This window comes from Ziziphus jujuba, chromosome 9 (assembly GCF_031755915.1).
Source record: "Ziziphus jujuba cultivar Dongzao chromosome 9, ASM3175591v1".
In the NCBI taxonomy this organism is placed as follows: domain Eukaryota; kingdom Viridiplantae; phylum Streptophyta; class Magnoliopsida; order Rosales; family Rhamnaceae; genus Ziziphus; species Ziziphus jujuba.
In genome coordinates this window covers 30,075,641-30,097,831 of record NC_083387.1, presented here as the reverse complement: position 1 = coordinate 30,097,831, position 22,191 = coordinate 30,075,641, and the positions used below count along the sequence as shown (strand labels likewise).

At 34.7% G+C, this 22,191-nt stretch overlaps 3 protein-coding genes across 5 annotated transcripts; 2 read left to right on the top strand and 1 right to left on the bottom strand.

The window, feature by feature from the left end:
* The first annotated feature begins 1,482 nt into the window (after positions 1-1,482).
* LOC107427999 (histone-lysine N-methyltransferase, H3 lysine-9 specific SUVH4) lies at positions 1,483-8,508 on the top strand. Of its 2 annotated transcripts, XM_016038428.4 has the most exons (16): positions 1,483-1,881; positions 1,984-2,662; positions 2,846-2,911; positions 3,026-3,091; positions 3,234-3,288; positions 3,369-3,478; positions 3,667-3,843; positions 5,017-5,115; positions 5,343-5,441; positions 6,192-6,241; positions 6,336-6,424; positions 6,858-7,017; positions 7,131-7,236; positions 7,336-7,518; positions 7,752-7,988; positions 8,103-8,508. In XM_016038428.4, exons 2-16 carry the CDS (start codon positions 2,066-2,068, stop codon positions 8,214-8,216), a joined length of 2,208 nt encoding a protein of 735 aa, XP_015893914.3. In that variant the 5' UTR covers positions 1,483-1,881; positions 1,984-2,065; the 3' UTR covers positions 8,217-8,508. The 2 variants fall into 2 exon arrangements, with proteins under 2 accessions (XP_015893914.3, XP_048337278.1); XM_048481321.2 differs by lacking the exon at positions 1,483-1,881 and having other exon boundaries at positions 2,522-2,662; positions 2,795-2,911.
* A 386-nt stretch (positions 8,509-8,894) lies between these two features.
* LOC107428000 (uncharacterized) lies at positions 8,895-10,983 on the bottom strand. The gene is made up of 2 exons (XM_016038429.4): positions 10,469-10,983; positions 8,895-9,935 (listed from the first exon to the last, which is right to left on the bottom strand). Exons 1-2 carry the CDS (start codon positions 10,868-10,870, stop codon positions 9,072-9,074), a joined length of 1,266 nt encoding a protein of 421 aa, XP_015893915.2. The 5' UTR covers positions 10,871-10,983; the 3' UTR covers positions 8,895-9,071.
* A 736-nt stretch (positions 10,984-11,719) lies between these two features.
* LOC107427995 (alpha-mannosidase At3g26720) lies at positions 11,720-22,191 on the top strand. 2 transcript variants are annotated; one of them, XM_048461825.2, is made up of 29 exons: positions 11,720-12,171; positions 12,294-12,377; positions 12,510-12,598; positions 12,767-12,941; positions 13,105-13,224; positions 13,417-13,500; positions 13,581-13,652; positions 14,120-14,233; positions 14,396-14,496; positions 14,583-14,676; positions 14,763-14,930; positions 15,014-15,103; positions 15,625-15,690; positions 15,793-15,849; positions 16,910-17,129; positions 17,221-17,360; positions 17,629-17,697; positions 17,822-17,881; positions 17,986-18,057; positions 18,873-18,920; positions 19,028-19,147; positions 19,451-19,516; positions 19,956-20,068; positions 20,162-20,297; positions 20,963-21,073; positions 21,146-21,241; positions 21,327-21,374; positions 21,488-21,556; positions 21,646-22,191. In XM_048461825.2, exons 1-29 carry the CDS (start codon positions 11,971-11,973, stop codon positions 21,859-21,861), a joined length of 3,099 nt encoding a protein of 1,032 aa, XP_048317782.2. In that variant the 5' UTR covers positions 11,720-11,970; the 3' UTR covers positions 21,862-22,191. The 2 variants fall into 2 exon arrangements, with proteins under 2 accessions (XP_048317782.2, XP_015893907.3); XM_016038421.4 differs by having other exon boundaries at positions 11,723-12,171; positions 20,213-20,297.

Here is a 22,191-nt window from a genome sequence, read left to right as displayed (position 1 = left end):
GAGATTTAAAATTATTTTGCTTATTTAGTACATTTGTAATAATTAAAATAATAATATAATTATGAAACGTTTTTTTACATCTAGATTTTGTATAAACATGTCTACGTTTGTAAGGCTTAAAACTTGACCTTAGCCTTGTGACGTCTTACACTTTTTAAAATACTGCTTTTTATACCTGAATTTTAACATTTTTATTTAGTATACTTCATTTTCCCATACATCATTATCATTTTACATTTATTACATTACATTTTCCTATACATCATTATTTTTAATAAAAAATAATTTTTAAAATAAACAATACACTTTTTCCTTTTTACACTTATTCATAAACAATACAATTGGGCTCTGTTTGGTGCGAGCATACGGATGAATTGGGATAGAAATAGGATGAGGTAAGAAATAATCTAATCTCATGTTTGGTTTCACTATGATAGGATTAATTTTATATGTATATATAATTGTTGAAATGAATATAAGTTATTATACTTTGAATTAAATAACAAATTAGATAAGTTGAATATATATATATATATATATATAAAGATAAATCCTTTGTCTAATCAATGTTTGAAAATTTTATCTAATTAATTTATTTTCTCCACAGTTTTTTAAATAAACTTTTCTTTTATAAAATAAAAAAATTACAAAGGCAATGTGTTTTAGGGTTTTGAAAACAAATGAAGATTAAAAAAAAAATAAAAATAAAATAAGAAGAGAAAAAAAATAAAATTAATAAACAAAATAAAGAATGGGATAAAAAATTAAATTAGAAAAGAAATAAATCAAATCAAATAAAAATAATAATAAAGAATCAAATTAAAAGGACTATAAAATAAAAAATTAGAAAGAAATAAAAAAATAAAAAAATGTCACTTCAAAATTTGTAGACATTAAATCACTGCTATTTGATTTATTGGGCTTGGCGGGATTAAATAACCTACGCCGCCATAATATGAAGTAATATGATCTGATAAGATAATTTTACACTTATAAAATCTATAAATTAAATTTTTAATTACTAATGAGTTATTATTATTTTATTAATTTTTATATTTATTTAATGATAATAGAACAGTATTAAATTATATTTAATAATAAATAATGTTGTCAGATATTATTTTAATCCTATTTTAATTTTAAATTCCACATGTCAAACATACTCTTGTAGTCTTCCTTCAACAACGTATAGATAGTGTTAGCAATTTTAAAGATATTTGTTTGAATAGTAAAGAATGAATTAGGAATACTAAGCGGGAAAGCAAAGTTAATTAAGTTCTATATCATGTAAGAGAAAAAAGAGCTTTCCAATAATACCTAAAAATATGCTTTACGCAAATTTTAAGGTATTGACTATTATTAACATATTTATAGAAAAAAAAGACTATTATTAACATATTTATAGAAAAAAAAAAGACTATTATTAATGTAAGTTACCAAAAATAAAAATAAAAAAAGAGAAAAATGCAAAAAAGGGTTAAAAAAAAGAAAAGAAAAGAAAAAAAGGGTGAGAGCCATGGCTCGTAGAGAGAGAGAGAGAGAGGGAGAGAGAAGGGGAGGGGAAATTTGTGTGAGATAGAAGAGAGAAATCTGAAATCCGCAGGGAACACGTCAGCAGAAAAGAAGGCGGATTTGAAAACAAAAATGATATGAATTTTAGTACGGACATGAAAAAAACAGAAAAATGCTAAAGAGGAAGCGCAGCGCAAAACAGAAAGAAAATAGAAATAGCGCGATGCCTGTACACTTGCCGAGAATGGCAATATAAATTCCGCTTTGTTCATCCTCATCCTCATCCTTTTCCTTTTTACCCATAGAACCCTTCATACCCATTCCGGAAGAACCATTAGCTTTTTACATTTTCATTTTCTTCTTCAACAGGTCTCCTCTCTCTCTCTCTTGGTGTTTTTCTATTTTCTATTTATTTATATATTTGTGTTTTTTATTCCTGATATTTTTGTTGATTTTATTTTTATTTTTTAGGAAAGTGGGCTGGTTGGGGTTGGATTTTGGAGAGACACTCTGAGTCTGGGAGTCTGAGAGTCTGAGGGGGGAGGGGAGAGAAATGGTAGTAGTTCCATCGCCAAAATGCAAGGGTGGGACTCAGAGTTCCATACCCACTGCCACCGAGCTCACTGCTCAAATGGACTCCCCAGACCCACATTTGCCCCACTCTCACTCTCACTCCCAAAACAGCAGCAGCAGCCCCAGAGTGAAGATCAAGTACCGCAAGAGAAGTGCTGCCGAGGCCGAACAGACACCTCCAACACCACCACCACCACCACCGGAGGAAAACGAAATGATGTCTTCTCGCCGGAGATTCAGTGCTCGCATTAAGGCCAAGGAGAGAGTTGAGAAGGAACTCCTTGTGCGTCGTAGAGTAGAGCTGCTTGGTGCTGACCACGAAGAAGAAAACGGAGGACGGATTAGGAAGAGAGCAGGTATTAGAAATTCTTCTTCTTCTGCCGGAAATAGGGATAAACAACAACTTGTAGAACCCAAAATTTTGGGTTTGGAGAAGGAGAAGGAGATGCCGGAGCAAAATAAGCCCAGAACCAATGCTACTTCGGAAGGTCAACAAATCTCGAAACCAAAGAGTGACCATGCCAAGGTCAAGGAGACTTTGAGGTTATTCAACAAGTACTATCTTCAATGCGTACAGGTAAAATCTGGCTACCCCTTATCCTTGCTTTTACACTTCATTATTTTGTTTGTCTTATTTTATTTATTTACTTTTTTTTTTTTTTTTTTTTTTTTTTTGGGGGTGATGGTTATTTTTCTCTGCCATTTTTAGTAGTTTTAGTCAAGTTAATGTAAGAGAGCATGCTGTTTTACTGGTATATAGGAAGAGGAGAAAAGGTGCAGAAGAGAGGAGGCTGACAAAAAGGCCGCTAAAGGTCCTAAATCTAAGGTTTTCACCTGCTCTCGAATTCATTTATTGCTCAACAAGCTCTATATCTTCTATATATTGATTGTTCCATTAATACATTTTTATGCCATTATTACTGTACAAAAATTCTCATAGAAAGGAGCGTTATTTGAAGCTACCAAACACAAAGCCAAGCGACCCGATTTGAAGGCAATATCCAAGGCAAGTAAAAGATTCTACTGGCTAATGATTTTTTTTCTTTCTGTTTTCTCTTTTATAAATGCTTTGTGTTTCTTTATGTGCTTTTTTTCTTAGCCTTTTTTTTTTTTTTTTTTTCAATGTTTGTGAATTAAATCTCTAGCAGATGTTAGAGGCCAGAGAAACTTTGTATCCTGAAAAAAGATTTGGCAACATTCCAGGTTTGTGCTTTCTAACCTTGGTGGAAACATGCATCTGTTATATTTTTTTGTGTCTTTGTTAAAGTTTCTCATGGTGGCAGGTATTGATGTTGGGCATCAGTTCTATTCCCGAGCAGAAATGGTTGTTGTTGGTTTCCATAGCCACTGGTTGAATGGAATTGATTATATGGGGATGTCCTACAGTAAGGGGGTAAAACATCTGTCTTTCTCTTCGGATAAGCATTTTAGTGATGGATGAATCATTTTATTATTTAATACTTATGGGTTGTCTGTATTGGTGGTGGTGTCTGTTGAAGCAATTTAAATTAAGTTTTATACCATCTAAAGGGGCTGGCATTGTTGTTGATTGATGAAAATACTTTTTTGGTGGAAGTGCAGGAGTACAGTAACTATACATTCCCACTTGCAGTGTCTATTGTTTTGTCTGGCATGTACGAGGATGACTTGGATAATGCCGATAATATTGTATATACTGGTCAAGGTGGACAGAATTTGACAGGTAATAAGCGTCAAATTCGGGATCAAAAGCTGGAGCGTGGTAATTTGGCACTTAAGGTGCGTATTTATGAAGTTCTAATGACATCCACGGGTGGCTTTACTTCCCTTACTCCTTCCTGAATTTGTAGTAGTTGACGATTTCAAGTTCTTTGATTATGAGAGTAAAGACATGCTATTTGTTGCGTTGCCTTTTTAGAATTTTAATCAAAATTTGCTTGGAATGTATCAAGATCTTAATCCCTCCCCTTCTTCCTACAGGCACCCAGCGATAATAATTTGCATAGTTGATTTCTATTAGGATTTCAAACTTCCTACTCTGCTATTCAGGGGTTGTTAGTTCAGAAATAGGATTTTCAAAGCTCTTGGTATACCAAGTATTTATTTATTTTTTAAAGTAAATTTCCATAATACTGCTTTCATCCTAGAAACTTTTTCTCATATAAGAGTTTTTGTGGTTTGACTTAGCTTACATGAATCATCAATTGCCATTGTTCCCTTCTGAATGCCCTTTCATCTACTTGATCGTGTCAAATTTTTATTTAGTAACGCAGAACTTGGTAATGTAGATGCTATGAGAATACATGTTTTCTGATTGATATAATCATCTCATTAATAATATGCCATTCATACTATGTTCATTTGTTTCAGAGAAAAGTTACTGATTTCAACATGCCCAATTAGTAATCTATTAGGTTCCTGCCACTGAATCATTTATATTTAGGATTTGGAATATAAGGTCTTCAAGAGGATGAAAATCCTCAAAATTCAAAATTATGAACATGAGCTCAATCTAAAATTACACAACATTATTCCTTATAGGATTGATTGATACATTATAGGAAGCGGTGCTAAGTGTCTGTTCCCTGACTCCCACTGCAAGAGATAGAATGATTTAGTTGTTGATGTTTTAGATGGGAATAATGCTAATAAGATTGTGTCTCTACTGATAGGTTGAAAGGTTTAGAGTGGAAATTGCATATTAGTTATGCATTTTAGTTCTCTTATCTCCTGATTTTATGGTAAGCTTTTATCATGATCAATCTGACTTTATCTGAGAGTTAGCCATATCCTACGCATGACTAAATTCTGTGGGATGTTGCCTGTGACATGTTAGGATCTTCATTTGCTTGTGTACTGTGTGTTTTCATGTGCTTTTTCTATGTATATGTTATAGGATTTTGTGGAATGGATGTCTAAGTAAGGTTTTACCTGTTCTGCACTGAATTGCAGAACTGTTTAGAACAATGTGTGCCTGTTAGAGTAGTTCGAGGCCATGAATCTGCAAGTAGTTACTGTGGCAAAGTTTACACTTATGATGGCTTGTACAAGGTAATCAACTGAAGCTTATTGTCTATGCTTTATTTCTTTCCTGTTCAGTTGATGAAATTCTCTCTCTCTCTCTCTCTCTCTCTCTCTCTCTCTCTCTCTCTCTCTCTCTCTCTCTCTCTCTCTCTCATACCTGTAATTAGCTTATAGTTACAGATACAATTATCTGAGGCCTTCAATTTGGTAGGACTATACGTTGTTGTTGAATAAGTTTGCTTTCTGGTTTTTAGGTTGTTCAGTATTGGGCAGAGAAGGGAATTTCTGGATTTACTGTTTTCAAATATCGCCTAAAGCGGCTTGAAGGGCAGCCAGTGTTAACCACCAACCAGGTATTCATGTTGTTAATTGTATTAATGATTGACAACTGATTTTAAATATTTGTCATGATCTTATTAATATTTATAGGACTTCTATCATATATAGGAAATAAATCTAGAGTCAGTAAAGAAAAGCCATACATGAGGCTATGTTGCCACTTGGTTTACCTGTACAAAATGGCATTTGGACATTCATATATCCATTCTCAAATGTGGGTCCATCTTCCATAAGAGTTCTGATAGACAACCCGAGATACAAAGCTTGGATGCAGCACATGTTTCTGTCTAGCCCTTTGTCACAATCTTATCTATTTTCTAGTACTGTTTTATATTTATAGGATTTCTATCATGTATGGGAAATAATTTAGAGGTGGTAAAGAAAAGCCATACATTGGACTATATAGCCTTTTGGTTTATCTGTACAAAATAGTATTTGGACTTTCATATATTCCTTCTCAACTGTGGTTCTATCTTCCGTAAGAGTTCTGATAGCCAACCCAACATACAAGTTGGTGTGTATTATGGAAATTGATGACGCAGCACATGTTTCTGTCCAGCACGCATGTCCAAGTCTATTTGCTGTTGTACATATTATTGTTTATCCACATTGTATCAGAATGATATTTTTTCTAGTTGAGTTCTACTTGGTTTCTAGATTCTAATGATATAATCACTTTTTCGTTTGCCCAGTCTTACCTGGTAAGCTACCAAATATTTCTTCACGAGGATTTTTCATTTGAAAGGTTGTTGCTCCTATGGCAGGTTCAATTTATCTATGGACGTGTTCCTCAGACTATCTCAGAAATACGCGGGTATAAGGATAGTAAACTATAAAGGAGTAATATATTGTTCTATATTGATCTACAATTAAGATGCTTGACTACATTTATTATTTTATTGTCAAAGGTTGGTTTGTGAGGACATCACTGGGGGTCTAGAGGATGTGCCCATTCCAGCTACAAATTTAGTTGATGATCCACCTGTTGCACCGACAGGCAAGTTTAACCTGCGAAGCCCAAAACTTTTAAGCGTAAGCAATTAGGAAGTGTATTGTAATATGTAAACGAAACTACCATAAAGTCCATAAAATATATTAAAGCTCCTCTGGCATGTTGGCCCATTCAATTAACAAGTGAGCATTACATTTCAAAATATAAAATTAATAGAAATGGGTAGCACAGTTTTTTATTTTTTTAATATTTTTTTCAAATCAACCATACAATCTGAATTCTGATACCTGCTTAGGTATTTTACTTTTTCATTTTCAAATGCTTAAACTGTTAAGAAATGGAGCCAACATAATAATATCGAGATAAAATGACAAATACCTTAACAAATGAAATCTTTATATTGATCAAGTTCAATGCAACAGTTGGGTGCATGACAATTACTTTGGTTCATTTGGTCTAAAGTTGTTAAAAGTTTCAGGTTACACATATTGCAAGTATATTAAGGTTGCAAAGAATGTGAAGCTACCTCCCAATGCAATAGGATGCAACTGTAAGGGAAGTTGTGTGGATCCCAAGACTTGCTCATGTGCTATGCTCAATGGGTCAGACTTCCCATATGTGCACCGTGATGGAGGCAGGTGAGATACATATCAGGTTTTTTTTCTCAATGCATCTATTGTTGGATTGACGAGATCTTTGGTCATTTTGTAAGTTTGTCTTATTTGAGGGCATTCCTTCTTTTACCTTTCAGATTAATTGAAGCAAAGGATGTAGTTTTTGAATGTGGTCCATCCTGTGGTTGTGGTCCTTCTTGTGTCAACCGTACCTCTCAGAGAGTGCTGAAGTACCGACTTGAGGTTGTATATTTAATCCTAACTACCTCAAATGACTTTATTGTTATTATACTTTCCATTTCAAGTGTACTTCAATATCGTGCTACTGGTGGATGTTGGCAGGTTTTTCGTACTCCTGCAAAAGGATGGGCTGTCAGGTCATGGGATTTTATTCCTTCTGGGGCTCCAGTTTGTGAGTACATAGGGATACTTAGAAGGACAGAAGATGTAGATGCTATATCTGGAAATGATTATATTTTTGACATCGATTGCTTGCAGACAATGAAAGGTCTTGGTGGAAGAGAGGTACTGTTTCTGTAACCATGTAATGTAACATATCATTTCTAATTTCATGTGGTTACTTGGCCATTTGTTCTATATATATTACAACGTAGTATATTGTAACTCAGATTGTTTGAATTTGTGAATCTCTATGATGAATTAGGTCATTAATTTTTATTCTATCATTTTTTATGCCACTTAATGTAATACTTATTTTTGTCTATCAGTGCCTGATTTTTCTTTGTTCTCTCTAACAGAAGCGATCTCGTGACGTATCCATACTGGCAATTAACTCATTGGACAAGCCTGATGATCAGAGATCTGAAAGTGTACCAGAGTTTTGCATTGATGCAGGTTCGGTTGGAAATGTAGCCAGGTTTATTAACCACAGCTGTGGGCCTAATCTGTTTGTCCAGTGTGTCTTGAGCTCACACCATGACATCAAACTTGCTCGGATAATGCTTTTTGCAGCTGACAACATACCTCCTTTACAGGTTTTTCTCTGGCACATGACAATTGAAGTTTCATTTGCTTTTCCCAGTGGTTACGGTACCTGGAATTATGAACAAGACCTTGGTGTAACTAACTCTTTTTCTTGACTATGATAGGAGCTTACTTATGATTATGGCTATGCCCTCGATAGCGTCTTGAGTCCAGATGGGAAGGTAAGAAAGATGCCCTGCTACTGCGGTGCAGCAGATTGTAGGAAACGCTTATTCTAAGTGATGAAGCTAGAATGTTTATGTTCGTTCCAATGAACCTTTTTTGCTTGCACCAGCTGATTACACGTTTGACTGTTGTATTTAAAGCTTTTGTGGTGCCAAGACTTGTCCTGCCTTTCCCTTCTTTATGGGGAATTTCCATATGCGTACACACACGTCGGCATAGGTTGATATTAATGAAGTAAAAGAAATCAATAGAGAAATGTTTGATAGCAACAGGTTGCTTCATAATCGACATTATTTCTAGTATTATTAATATTTTAATGCCTCTTAAGTGGTTCATCTTTTGATACACCTACTGTTGAAAAACTTGGGAGTTTAAGAATTTACGTGGTCTTTTTTGTTTTTTGTTTTTTTTTTTTTTTTTCGGTGGAACTCTTAAAAACGTAACTATGCTTTACACACACACACACACACACGTACGTATGTATATACGTTAAGGTATTAGATATCAATTGATAGGATGATATTGCATAACAATAGCAGACACGGTGATGCTAATCACAAATAATTTGCAGTAAAAAGAGGTGATGAAGTAATTCGGATATAGGTTGGTCAATGGCTTATTCCTTTCTTCAAGCTGTTGGAAACTTGTAAAGGCCACTGTATAAAATGCATAAATATTTCCCTGAAAATCATCAAAAAAAAAAAAAAAAAAAAAAATCCACAGAGAGATGATTATACTTTCAAAATACTGTATCACTCTGTATTTACTAAAATCTACAAATAAAGAAAACATGGTTCAACTGAAAGTCCAGAGAGATTTAACACCTAATTTAGGAAGTACAACTTTGAATTAAAGGCTATCTACAACACCCAACTGAAATTTCATGGTCTCTATTTGGGTAACATAATTCACTCTTGCAACTCAGATCTGCCTTTCGTTCGATATTGGCGGCCAGTTTTCTGTCTGTCTCTCCCTTCAGCAGCCATTTCTGGTTCATCTTCCTCCATCGCACAAACATCACCGTCTGCACCTGCAATGCTAATTGGCATCCCTCTTCGATGTACAGTGTCCTTTGGCACTATTTCTGTACAAGCTTCTACCATTCTAGCATCACCAGTCCTCTTTCTCGGTATAAATTTGACTGCTTTTGAAAGATCAGCTGGGTCTTGTGGAGGTGATTCCATATTGTCTTTCTTCAGCAGCTTCAGAAAGTCCATATAAGCTTGCTTGTTAGATTCCTCATCCATGTCAGAACATGAATCAAAAGTATAATGAGTATACTTTGAGGGGTTCCGCAGATAATGTGGAACTCCAGAAGGATGATCCCCGGCCACTTCTGTTGAAGTGCGTTCCATTATGATACCTTTGGCTCCTTCAGGGTCAGACTCCATACCACTATTATCTTTGCACTCAGGGTCAAACCGTACACGTTTCTGTGATTTCGAGTCCAACTGATTATCCTTCCTTTTCAGTATCGATTTCGGGTTGATACCATTCTCAGATGAGTTTGTTTCAGTCTGAATATTGGCTGGTGCAGCTTTATCAGAGACACTCAAGGAATCAATTCTTTTAGCTGCTTCAGCATCCTCTTTAAGCCGAATTTTAGCTGCCAAGTGATTTGCTCGAGGGTCCTTAACAACTTCATGGAATGAATTGGGAAGCATGTTGTCAGATTCGATATCAACTTCATAGTCATTTATTTCTGTCATATACAGGCCATCTTGTGGCTTCTCCTCACCAACTGCCACTTTGTCATACTCATCTTCCTCCTCCTGCATTAAAATCTCAAAGTTAATTAAACTCAATGCCATATATCTTGCTCTACTTTCTCAATTATAAGAATTACAAAATCTCAAATCCTACAAACATGATAACAACAAAACAAGATAGAAAGATAGGAAGGGGGAAAAATCCTAACAAGCAGTGCGCCAAAGAAACCCCATAAAATAAATCCAAAACTTCCCAGCCCCTTAGCTTCAAAAACACATAGAAAGCATTACAAAATTCACAGAATTGAATTAGGGATTAATAACTTCCATCCAACTAAATTTTGTGTATCTAACATTATAATAACATAGTGGGTTCTATTTTGGCAATGAAAATAGCAGCTCAACTCCAATATCTTAAATTACACAAAGTGAGGTAAAAGAATCAACTTTCAAGTGCTTTATGGGTCAAATGAATGGAGAACAATTAAACCCTAAAAGTTTTCACATTAAATAAGACTAGAGAGAGAAAAAAAAAGAATAAATTATCATAATACAAAAAGAAAAAGTGGAAAAAGAGAAAAAAACGAAAAAGATACCTCGTAATCGAGAGTACAGTCCAAGCCGATTGAGGATTTTATCTCCCACTCTTCCTCACCATAATCGTCAGGCTTCCCTGACTTGCTCGACGATCCACCAAGCTGCTGCAGGTCGTCGTCTTCCACATCGTCGTCGAGGTCCTCGAGGTCCTTCTCCACTTCAACATCGTAATCATCCTTTGAATCCCTGACGAACCCCTTTCCGCAATTTTCTAGGAACGAAGGGTACGTGCCGGGATCTGGTTGAGGTTCAGGGCTTTCCTTGTCCCTGTTCCATTCTCTCCTCTCGATTTCTTCGTCCGTGAGGCACCATAGTGAGCTCACAGACCGAGAAGGAATGGCTGATGAAGACGTAAGGGAGCCAAATATCTTATCCACTCGGACTCTGAAAGTATCCTCCATTGTTGAAGCTCCTTTGTTGCACAGAAACTAGGGTTTTCAGGTTTTTGAATAGAATTTTGAATTTTTTTTTTTTTTTTTTTTTTGATCTTGATCTTTTTCTGTTTGGGTTTTCAGACTTTATACGAGGAGCCGTTCTGTATTATTATTTATTATTGGGAATGGGAAACCGAAAGCTTGCTCTTCGCTCCATTGCATGGGGTGCGTATCGGCCCATTACTTGCCCCACTCGGAGCTTCGGCTTAACAAATGGGCCGGGCCCAACTCTTTGGTCTTTGCGTATAAAATTTCATAATTTACTATTAAAAAAAATTCAATTTTTATTTATTTATTTTTTTGATCATGATATTCAATTTTTCATTTAAAAGATTACAATCCCTTTCTGCATAGTTAATTTTACTTAATAAACCATAAAGTTTATAGTCATCTAAAAAAACTATAAAGTTTATAAGATATTGATATTTAAAATAAAAGTACCAAATTACTTAACTTTTACATATAGATTATTGTCCAAAAAGAGCCATTTGATTGCTAGACTATGTCCAACTTGAAATAACAGTGACCAAATTATTTTGAATAATGTTTATAGATACCAAATAAGTTTATTAATTATTTAATTATTCTTAAACAATTCAACTAATTAATCTAAAACGAAAGTGCACTTAAACAAAATCATAAAAACTAGACACCTCAAAATTTATTTATTTATCAAAATTTCCCATTTTCAAAACTTCAGTTGCAGTGCAAGAAAAAGAAAAAAAAAAAAAAGGAAAAAAGAAAAAAGTTCATTGTTTTTATTTTATAATTTTAGTTTGGATAAGGATGGCAAAAATGACAAGAGTAGATGAAAATCGTTTCCGTAGTCGATGGTAGTCTTCAACGACCGAAGAAAAAATAAAAAAAAAGGGAAGTGGGACCCAGAGTGCAGGTTGCTTCACGCCTCCATCTTCATCTCTACGGAGACAGAGAAAAAGCTGTCGCTTTGTGATCAAGTCTCTGCAACACTAGTAATGGTTATGGACCATGGTAATGGAGTATTCTCTTACTCCACTCTCACTATATAGTCTGTGCAATTAGCCTCATTTCCACACCAAAACCTGGCCATGGCAATGGCAACGTTCTTCATTTCCTTCTTATTTGCGTCCTTACTTGGCTCTGCCAAGGCCCAATTCATAGAATACAATACCACGCAGAGGATCGTCCCTGGCAAAGTCAACGTCCATCTGGTCCCTCACTCTCACGACGATGTCGGCTGGCTCAAGACTGTCGATCAGTACTACGTCGGAGCCAACAATTCCATTCGGGTATACTCTCTCTCTCTCTCTCTCTCTCTCTCTCTCTCTCTCTCTAATTCTCCTTATAATCTCTCTCGTTCTTTACTGTTCTGAATTCTAATAAGCTTGCTTTTCATATATGTTGGCTGCAGGGTGCATGTGTACAGAATGTTTTGGATTCTGTTATTTCGTCCTTGTTTGAGGATAAGAACCGCAAATTCATCTACGTTGAGATGGTAAAGTTTGTGTGTGTGTGTTGTTTCTTTTTTTTTTTTTCCCCCTTCTACATTTCCTTATTTGGAATTGGGTTCTAATAATTACTGTGTTTTGAAATTTGATTGAATTCTTCGAATTTTTCTTTTTTGAAGGCGTTCTTCCAGAGATGGTGGAGGCAGCAAAGCAAGGCTATGAAGCTTAAAGTGAAGGAGCTGGTCAACTCTGGTCAACTAGAATTCATGTATTGTTTCATTACTTTTCTATAATTTTGTAATTAGAATGAGAGAAGTTTCTTCTTTTACCGTGTTTATTGCTTTTCACTGGTTTAGGATTACCATTAAAGTTGGTCACCTGTCGGTATAAAAGTTGTGAATTGATACTCTCTCTCATTCTCTGTGTATATTTGAAGAAATGGAGGTATGTGTATGCATGACGAGGCAACCCCGCATTACATTGACTTGATTGATCAGACAACGCTGGGGCATAAGTTTATCAAGGATGAATTTGGTCAGATTCCACGTGTTGGGTGGCAGATTGATCCGTTCGGGCATTCTGCAGTTCAAGCCTACTTGCTTGGTGCAGAGGTACTTCTTTTATAAAGTTTTCATGAAGTAATTCTTCGGTTCTGAAACACTAGCATATATAGATGCAAACATGTTTATATGAAACTGTATACTTGTGGGTTTCTATAAGCAAAATCTGCTTGGCGTATGATTTCTGGATCCTAAGTCACAATGTTGGTTGCAGTTAGGATTTGATTCCCTCTTTTTTGCGCGGATTGATTACCAAGATAGAGCCAAGAGACTGAAAGATAAGACTCTCGAGGTTGTTTGGCGTGGTTCTAAGTCCCTTGGTTCATCTTCACAGGTTAGGGTCTTCATATCTGTGTTCCTATTATGTTCTACTATTTGACTTGATGATTGAATTCTCTTTTCTTCATTTTTATTTTTTTTTATTTTTTTTTGGCTGGTTGAATTATTTCTGATTTCCTTATTTGTTGTTACTCAATACTTGCTGTGTTTCATGTTACTGATTTTGTTGGTGAAACTTTATTTTCAGATATTCACCGGCATATTCCCCAGGCATTATGATCCTCCTGATGGTTTCACATTTGAAATAAATGATGTATCACCTCCTATTCAGGTAAATCTGGTAAAAAATTTATCCTATGTAAGATTTTTTGCTGTTGAACTTCATCCAAAATGGGATCTTTGTGGTTGTAGGATGATATTCTTCTCTTCGATTATAATGTTCAAGAGCGAGTCAATGACTTTGTTGCTGCTGCTTTAGCACAGGTAGGACAAGGATCACTATTTTCTCAACGTCCAAGTTCCATGTTCCATAGACCTTTTGTTACAAGCTTAAGGGATAAATATTGATGCCATTTCTTGGGCCCTGTTTCCTGATGTTTTCTATAATCATCATTTTGACCATCTGGGAACTTGGAACTTCAAATGTTGAACTGTTCATATTTTTATATGTACAATGTAATAGCTACTCATGGCCTCCCAAAGCCTGTTTCCATTTGTAATCTCTATTGAGATAGATCCCTATGTCATTGCAAGGTTAATGGTACAAAGGTTCATAGTTGTATAACATGACTAATCTAGGATTATGTTGTTAAGTCATTTGCTGTCTCAATTTTTGACAGAGGTTGAACTTAAATTCTTTGACATGTTCAATGAAATAGGTTTGTCGTACCTTCCCAAAACCTTTTAGATCCTATGGTTAATTGCATTTAGTAAATCGCTCCTTCTCTTAGGCTAATGTGACAAGGACCAATCATATCATGTGGACTATGGGGACCGATTTTCGTTATCAATATGCGAATTCGTGGTTCAGGCAGATGGACAAGTTCATTCATTATGTCAATAAGGTAAACTTTTTGGCCTTCCAAGAGTGCATTTAAAGATATATATTTTTTTTATTCTATTTGAATTGTGGCATAACAGGCTTGCATCCTTTCCTTCCATCCTTTTTAAGATTAGATTTCTAATTTAAGATCTGAAATTAAGTAGCTTTTGTTTTGAACTCTTAGGATGGGCGTGTAAATGCACTATATTCAACACCATCTGTCTACACTGATGCAAAATATGCAGCAGATGAAAAATGGCCACTTAAAATTGATGATTTCTTCCCGTGAGTTTGATATTGAATTTTTGTTACCAACTTTATTTGTATTTAATTTCCAATTCTTGCTGTTAAACTCAAAACACCCTGTTCAGGTATGCAGATCATCCAAATGCTTACTGGACTGGTTACTTTACGAGTCGGCCAGGCCTTAAAGGTTATGTCAGAGCAATGAGTGGTTACTATCTAGTAAGATCTTCAACCTCTTTTATCTCTTCATAGAGAGTTTTTGGGAAGTCTTTTAAGCTTCTAGTGGTCTCTCTTTTTATGAGTAGGCAGCAAGGCAATTAGAATACCTTAAGGGGAGGAATAATTCAGGGCCAAACACCGATGCTTTGGCTGATGCTTTGGCAATTGCTCAACATCATGATGCTGTTAGTGGTACAGAAAGACAGCATGTTGCTGCTGACTATGCATTGCGGATTTCCTTGGGATATGAGGAGGTGCACATCAATTTGATGTCCCATTATTGGTAACATTTTGAAGATAATATTATATTATACTGACCTGTTACCTTTTTCTTCAGGCTGAAAAGTTGGTTTCTGCTTCTCTATCCTACCTGACACAATCAGGGTCAAGTCCTGGACAGGGGAAAATCACATCCAAATTCCAGCAGGCAAGTTGTCATCAGTCTTTACATTAGTTTCCTTCTAATTGAGATTGAATCGTTCATGCAGTCTGTTGCTCATGGCACATCATTTATTTCTTCTTATTACTTCATTGTGGTATAATATTTATAAACTTATGAGATATCCTTTGTTTTAATATACTAAAACATAGTTAATCCTTGTTTGGAAATTCAAAGCTGTTATTTACTTGGGCTTGCAAATATCAAGTCTACTTGAAGATTTATGATGTTCATGTAGTCTTGTGGAGTTATGATGCATAGACAATGAGGGCATATAAAAAAACTTCATTGGATGATTTTTATCTGAACCATATGTGTTCTTATGCGTGCTCTGATGTAAATTTATTTATTAAATTTATCATGTATAAGAAGCTTGTTATGAGGTATAAAAGGTGGTTGGTGATTTTTATTTACTGTATATTGAACTTCACTCTTTTATTTTTTAGATTCAATTACTTGTAGTTGAATGGAGTATCTATTGAATCCTATCATATGGTTGTTGTTGGCAGTGTCCTCTTCTTAATATAAGTTACTGTCCTCCATCAGAGGACATCTTGTCTGATGGGCAGAGCTTGGTAAGCACGCTAATTTTATCATAATTTTTATGTCCATTATCAATTGAAGATCACTTCTGCATTTACATATCATCTTATCATCATGTATTCTCCCTTTTATAGGTTGTTGTTGTCTATAATCCTCTAGGATGGAAGAGAGAAGAAGTGGTCCGAATCCCAGTGAGTAATTAAATAGCCTGTTCTTTATAATTGAAAATATCTGATTGTAACTTTTGAGACTGTTTATAGGACACAGTTTCTGTGGAAAAAGTTGTCTTTTCAGATACCTAAGGATAAGATTCTCATGTCTTCCTCTGCATAATGCTATGTTGGATGCAAAAGAGAATTCACCTTCATTTGCATCAAAAAGACTAGATTTACGAATATTTTATGTTTTTTGTTGAGTAATGTCTTATGTTTTTTGTTGAGTAATGTCTTATGTTTTTCGTTGAGTAATGTCTTCAGAGTTGTTCTTTTCATTTCTTTATGGACTGTTTTACAAGAAAATGCAGTCAAACATTGATAGATGTTTATGATATATTTCAAATTCAAAAATACTAATGTATAATGAACTGTCCAACTAGTTATATGGCTGTTATTTTCATTCAATTATGATTGTCAGCAAGCAAAATTGCACTCAAAGATAGATTAATGTTATGTTATACATTACAAAGCAAGCAATACTAAAATATACTGACATGTTCTTGTACTTAAAGTATTGGAAGTCAACATGTTGGGCCCCCCCTTGTCCATTATTACACATGGAACTTTTGTTTGTGCCGATGAATAATTGAATTTTGTTATTGCTTCCAATTATGAAATGGTCATATTCTATATTTTAAAGGGCACTTACTGATCAGTGTTTTAGCATGTCTTTTCACTGCTGCGCAAAGGCCCTTAGAAATGTGACAGGATGGTATCACTGTTAGAAGATTTTTATGTGTCTAGTGACATGAAATCCAGCCATTGCTTTAGTGATTAGACCAAATTTGGTTTCAGATCTTTATCTAGAATTTGATGAATCACTTAGTGGGAGTTTCATGTATAACTTTTCCAAATTGTCAAAAGACAAATTCATGGGAAGACGGGCTTGCACTTGCACACAAAGAGACACATACAGAAATGGGTATTTCTATATCTGGTAAAAGCTTTTTATCTGTCTACTGAACAGTGCTAACTTGAATTTTGAAATTTGACATTTTTCCACGTGTATGGCTAACTAAAATCAATGTTGTTGCAGGTTTCAACTAAAAGGATTACTGTTCTGGATTCAAGTGGAAAAGAAATAGAAGCTCAGATTCTACCTCTATCAAATGCCACTTTGAGCTTACGAAAATACTATGTTAAAGCTTATTTGGGAAGATCTCTTGGTGAAACTCCTAAGTATTGGCTTGCATTTTCAGTGTCTGTGCCATCAATTGGTTTCAGCACATACATAGTCTCAACTTCAAAACAGATAGGTTAGCTGCATCATAATGCTTTGGGACAAGTAGAAACTTCTCCAAGTTACTGACAGATAAATTAACGCGTATGTTATGTTTTGTGATAAAGGTCCTAGTTCAGCTGTCTCCTCTGTCTACACATCCAGAGGAGGTACAGGTAATACCATAGAAATTGGGCAAGGAAGTTTAAAGCTAATTTATTCTGCAAAAGAAGGAAAACTTACACGCTATGTTAATAGCAGAAGTTTGGTATGCTCTATTTTTCAATGCTTAAGTTTCCTAGTACATATTTTTGCTTAAATTTGATATTATTTCTTTTTGTTGGATCTTTTGTATATTGTCCCAGTTTATTCAATCTAAAATACTACTAAAAGTAGTTTAATTATATAAAAATAGATATAATGAGTGTTTCTTTTTCTTTTTTCCTCTTTGAAAAAATTATTTTGCATTTCATGTAAATTCTAAATTGATGTACACTAGTGCTAACTATTTATTGTCTATTGCTATATTATTAAAGGTTACAGCAGCTGCAGAACAGTCATACAGTTATTATACTGGAAATGATGGGACCGATAAAGATCCTCAGGTAGTTGACTTTCTGTATACTGTTAATTAATAATATTTTTTCACTTATATTATACATCAAATTATTAGAAGTCATCATATCATATAGTCGGTTATGATTGTGAATTTCCAACAATATGTTGAAGGCTTCGGGAGCATATGTCTTTCGTCCAAATGGCACATTTCCTATAAAATCTGAAATCCAGGTAATCAAACTCATCCAGTAATTTGAAAATTTTAATTGATGATGGAACTGTACTATAAAATTAAGGTCAAAGAACTAAGAACAGCAATTTCATCCATGTTCCAGGCTCCTTTTACTGTAGTTCAGGGTCCATTATTGGATGAAGTACACCAAACGTTTAATCCGTGGGTATCTCAGGTGATTTTCTGTGCTAAAATAGTATGAACCAGCAATTTTTCTTGGAATTTTACTACTTTCAAATCAAGACTATCTTTATTTATTTATTTATTTTTGGTTATTTTCCCCATTCAAAAGAGGATAATAAGTGTCATCTTTAGAAGTAAACTTATGGTGTTAATTTCTGAATTTAGGACTGATCTGATATTAACTTCTCATATTGAGAGTCATTGACAATGGTTTGACGGTATCAAAATGCATGAAGACATTGCTACACATCTTATATTTTCTCCTTGTGCTTGAGTACATCGCAACCAAAACTCATGATTTGATCCATGGCTATTGTGATTAATCTATTTGAATAGTAAATTTATTAGCAGGATTTTGACAAGCAAACCAGTTTGAATATTCTTCTTTCTGCACTTAAATTTTTCAGCCAGAATGGTCTGAGAAAATTTACTTGGGAGCTTTTGATTGAGAGATTTTTCTTATGAAATTTGCTTTTGTAAACAACATTTACTTTCTGAAAATTATATGAAGTCTTTGCCAAATAGTTAACCACATGGTTTTGTTATATAGTGCATGCCAGCCACTTCATATGAAAGAGAACTCTTGACGTGTGTTGGAGATAAAAAATTTTAATACATCTGTGTTAGATTTAGTTATTCACATCGTAGTTGCTTCAAATCATCTTCTAGATGGTATCTGCTGGGTGAAAATGATTAAAAGGCATTATTTTTAAACTCTTTTTTTATTTATTTTTATTATTATTTTTTTCCTATCATTGAATCCGTGTTCATTTAAATTCTTTAACACCATGTCATATTCAAGCACAGATTACAAGGGTATACACGGGAAAGGAGCATGCAGAAGTTGAATTTACTGTAAGTTAACCTTCATGTATTTGCATATATGAGAGGAACAAAATATTACCGTCAAGTAATGAAAATTAATTTTTTAGCTTATCTTGGTCGCATGACCATCATTTCAGATTGGCCCCATTCCTGTGGATGATGGGATAGGAAAAGAAGTCATAACTCAAATTACGACATCCATGAAGACCAATAAAACATTCTACACAGATTCTAACGGACGTGACTTTATCAAACGGGTACTTCAACACTTGCTGCTTATCATTGTATAAGATTTCTACATTATAATTGGATTATGCATCATTACGACAATGAAATTTATTGATCCTTTGTAATGTCTTCATCTTTTGTTGTGCCACCTAGAGATTATTTGTTTTAATAGATGGATACCTTCATAGAGATATATGCAAGAGGAAAAAGATATAGAGGATTATCTTCTTTATTTCCTTATGTTGGTCCTTTGTTTTTTTGGCTTTAATATCTTGTCATATTCTTTACTTGTGTCTATAGTTAGACATCTGATACTTTCAAATAATTTGCAGATTCGGGATTTCAGAACAGACTGGGAACTGCAAGTAAACCAACCCGTTGCTGGAAATTATTATCCTGTATGTTTATTTTGTTTGACATATTGAATCTTTATCTTGATTTATATGATATATTATGAAGTCTCATATCATTCTGCATTGTGCATAGTCTTGAACATTTTCTTCGGTCATTGAATTTATGAGATTCCTTGTTAAGCTTCTTACATTCTTTACTTGGAGTGATGCTATTAAGTCGATTTTACCAAACATGTGTTAATAACTTAGTTTCAGTTATTTTACCTTGTCATTAATCCAAACACTTAAATCTACTTCTAGCTGGGTCCGATCCTTTACTGGAATGGGTACATTTTTTGTAAGGTGGTCCTCCTTCTGGAAGTATATGCACAACCTCTCAATAGATCCATGTGATCTGTTCTGGTCCTGTTTGATGTTTTCGTTCATCATTTGATAGTTAAGTTTGCACATCTTTTCTGATTATTGCCTTTCTGCATTCTTTCAGGTTAATCTTGCAATTTACATTCAGGATAGCTCTACAGAACTTTCTGTGCTGGTGGATCGCTCAGTGGCTGGAACAAGCTTAGTGGATGGTCAAATAGAGCTGATGCTCCACAGGTTCTTATTGCTGTTTATTGCCTTTGATTTCTATCTGCTTTTAATTATAATTCTGTTTTGTTCAATTGTAGTGCATTTCCTTTGCATAATTAGGATTATTTACATTGTCAAGATTTCTAAAGTGGTGCTTCCTTTCTTTTATAGGAGGCTGCTTCATGATGATTCAAGAGGTGTTGGTGAGGTATTAAATGAAACAGTTTGTGTCCTTGAGAAATGCGAAGGTTTAACGGTAAGCATAAAATACCTCTGTTGAACAGAAAATGCATAAAAATTTTATTCATGTTCCACACCCAAATATGGAAATATAAATAGTTGATTTTTAATATTCTTGGTTTTTGGTCTTCAGCTACTGTTAGGAGTGTTTTACTCCTTGATGTTCTTTTATCTTTTTCATTTGTCCCTCATTACTAAATAATATCCACATTTAACCTATGCTTTGTTAGTAATGTTGCAGATTGTTTTATTATGAGTTTTTTCACTGATTTCCTTCAATATTTCAATTTCAACGTGTTATATTTAAAAATGTGCAAGCACGAATGGGGGTGGGCCCCTTTCAAAATGTTTATGGGAGAAGACAAAAATGATCATTTGGATGATACTGTTTTGAACACATTTTTGTCGTTACGTATATGATTTCAGGGCCATCTTGCGTAAGATTTATCCTTTAAATCCATAAGGAGGTATGCATTTGTTAAGAATAACAATAGGCAAGGGGTTGATCATAAGTATATGGGAGTGGAGTATTCCCGTGCTCATTGCCATACTTAGAAACCAGTTATTTCTCATTTTTTCCAAATGAGTTCATATTATAAAGTCTTTGGATTGGCATCGAGGTTTTTAGTTCTGCATAATATGTTTCAGCAACCAGTCTTGGTTATTGGCATGTTTTTGCAGATCCAGGGAAAGTATTATCTAAGAATTGATCATCTTGGAGAAGGTGCCAAGTGGCGCCGCACCGCTGGCCAGGAGATATATTCTCCACTTCTCTTAGCCTTCGCAGAACAGGTGAATGAAAATTGTTGAAGTTAATCTGTTATGTAGCCATAGTGCTTATTTTGTTCCTCGTTTCCTTTGCAGGACGGTAATGAATGGATAAATTCTCACGTGTCAACGTTTTCAGGATTTGATGCTTCCTATGCTTTACCAGAAAACATTGCTGTAATAACCCTCCAGGTACAAAAATTCTCTCCTATTGGTTATATTTTAATTTTCTTTTGATAGTCTGGTTACCAGTTTGTTCTTCTCATGAAAATTGCAGGAGCTTGAAGATGGAAAAGTACTCCTTCGGTTGGCTCATCTATTTGAGGTCATTATTCCCTCTTTCTATGCTTAGTCAGCTACTAGTGTTTTTCCTTTATTTTCACATCAATCCTTTATTTTCTAAAGTCATTTTTGTTTTGGTGGTTAATATGTTCAAAGACCGGTGAGGATAAGGACTATTCTCTATTGACTACTGTTGAACTGAAAAAGCTATTCCCAAATAAGAAGGTAAAATGGAGGGCTGTTTCTATTCTAAGTTTGAATGCCTTTTCATTTATGAAAGTAATAAAATTGAGTTTGTTGGTGTTTTATTTCAGATAAGCAAAGTGATAGAGATGAGTTTGTCTGCCAATCAAGAAAGAGCTGAAATGGAGAAAAAGAGGTTAGTTTGGAAAGTGGAAGGCTCTTCTGAAGAGAGCAAGGTGGTGAGGGGAGGACCTGTTGACCCTGAAGAGCTGTTGGTAGAACTTGCTCCCATGGAGATCCGCACTTTTCTTGTTAACTTTGACTATCTCCACATATTTGGCTCCTAAGAAAGTAGAAAGGAGAGCAGGTTCTTTCTTTAGCAAATTGCATGCGAATCGCCTTTTTTCTAACCTCACCTGCTTGTTTCACAAGCTATGCAACTCTTGTTGTATGTAGCTCTGGATAAGGGTAAATATTGTACAGCTGATCTAAAAGAAGATAATAAAATGAAAACATAAACAACCAGCCTAAGTGATTTTGATGTTTCATTGGAAACTAGCTGTTGCTACCCAAGAAATGAGAGCAAGTAATAACAGTGACTAAAAGATGCCATCCTACAGTCACTTATATTTGATGGTTAAAATAGCTAATATATGGTTTCAAGCATTTTGTGTGTA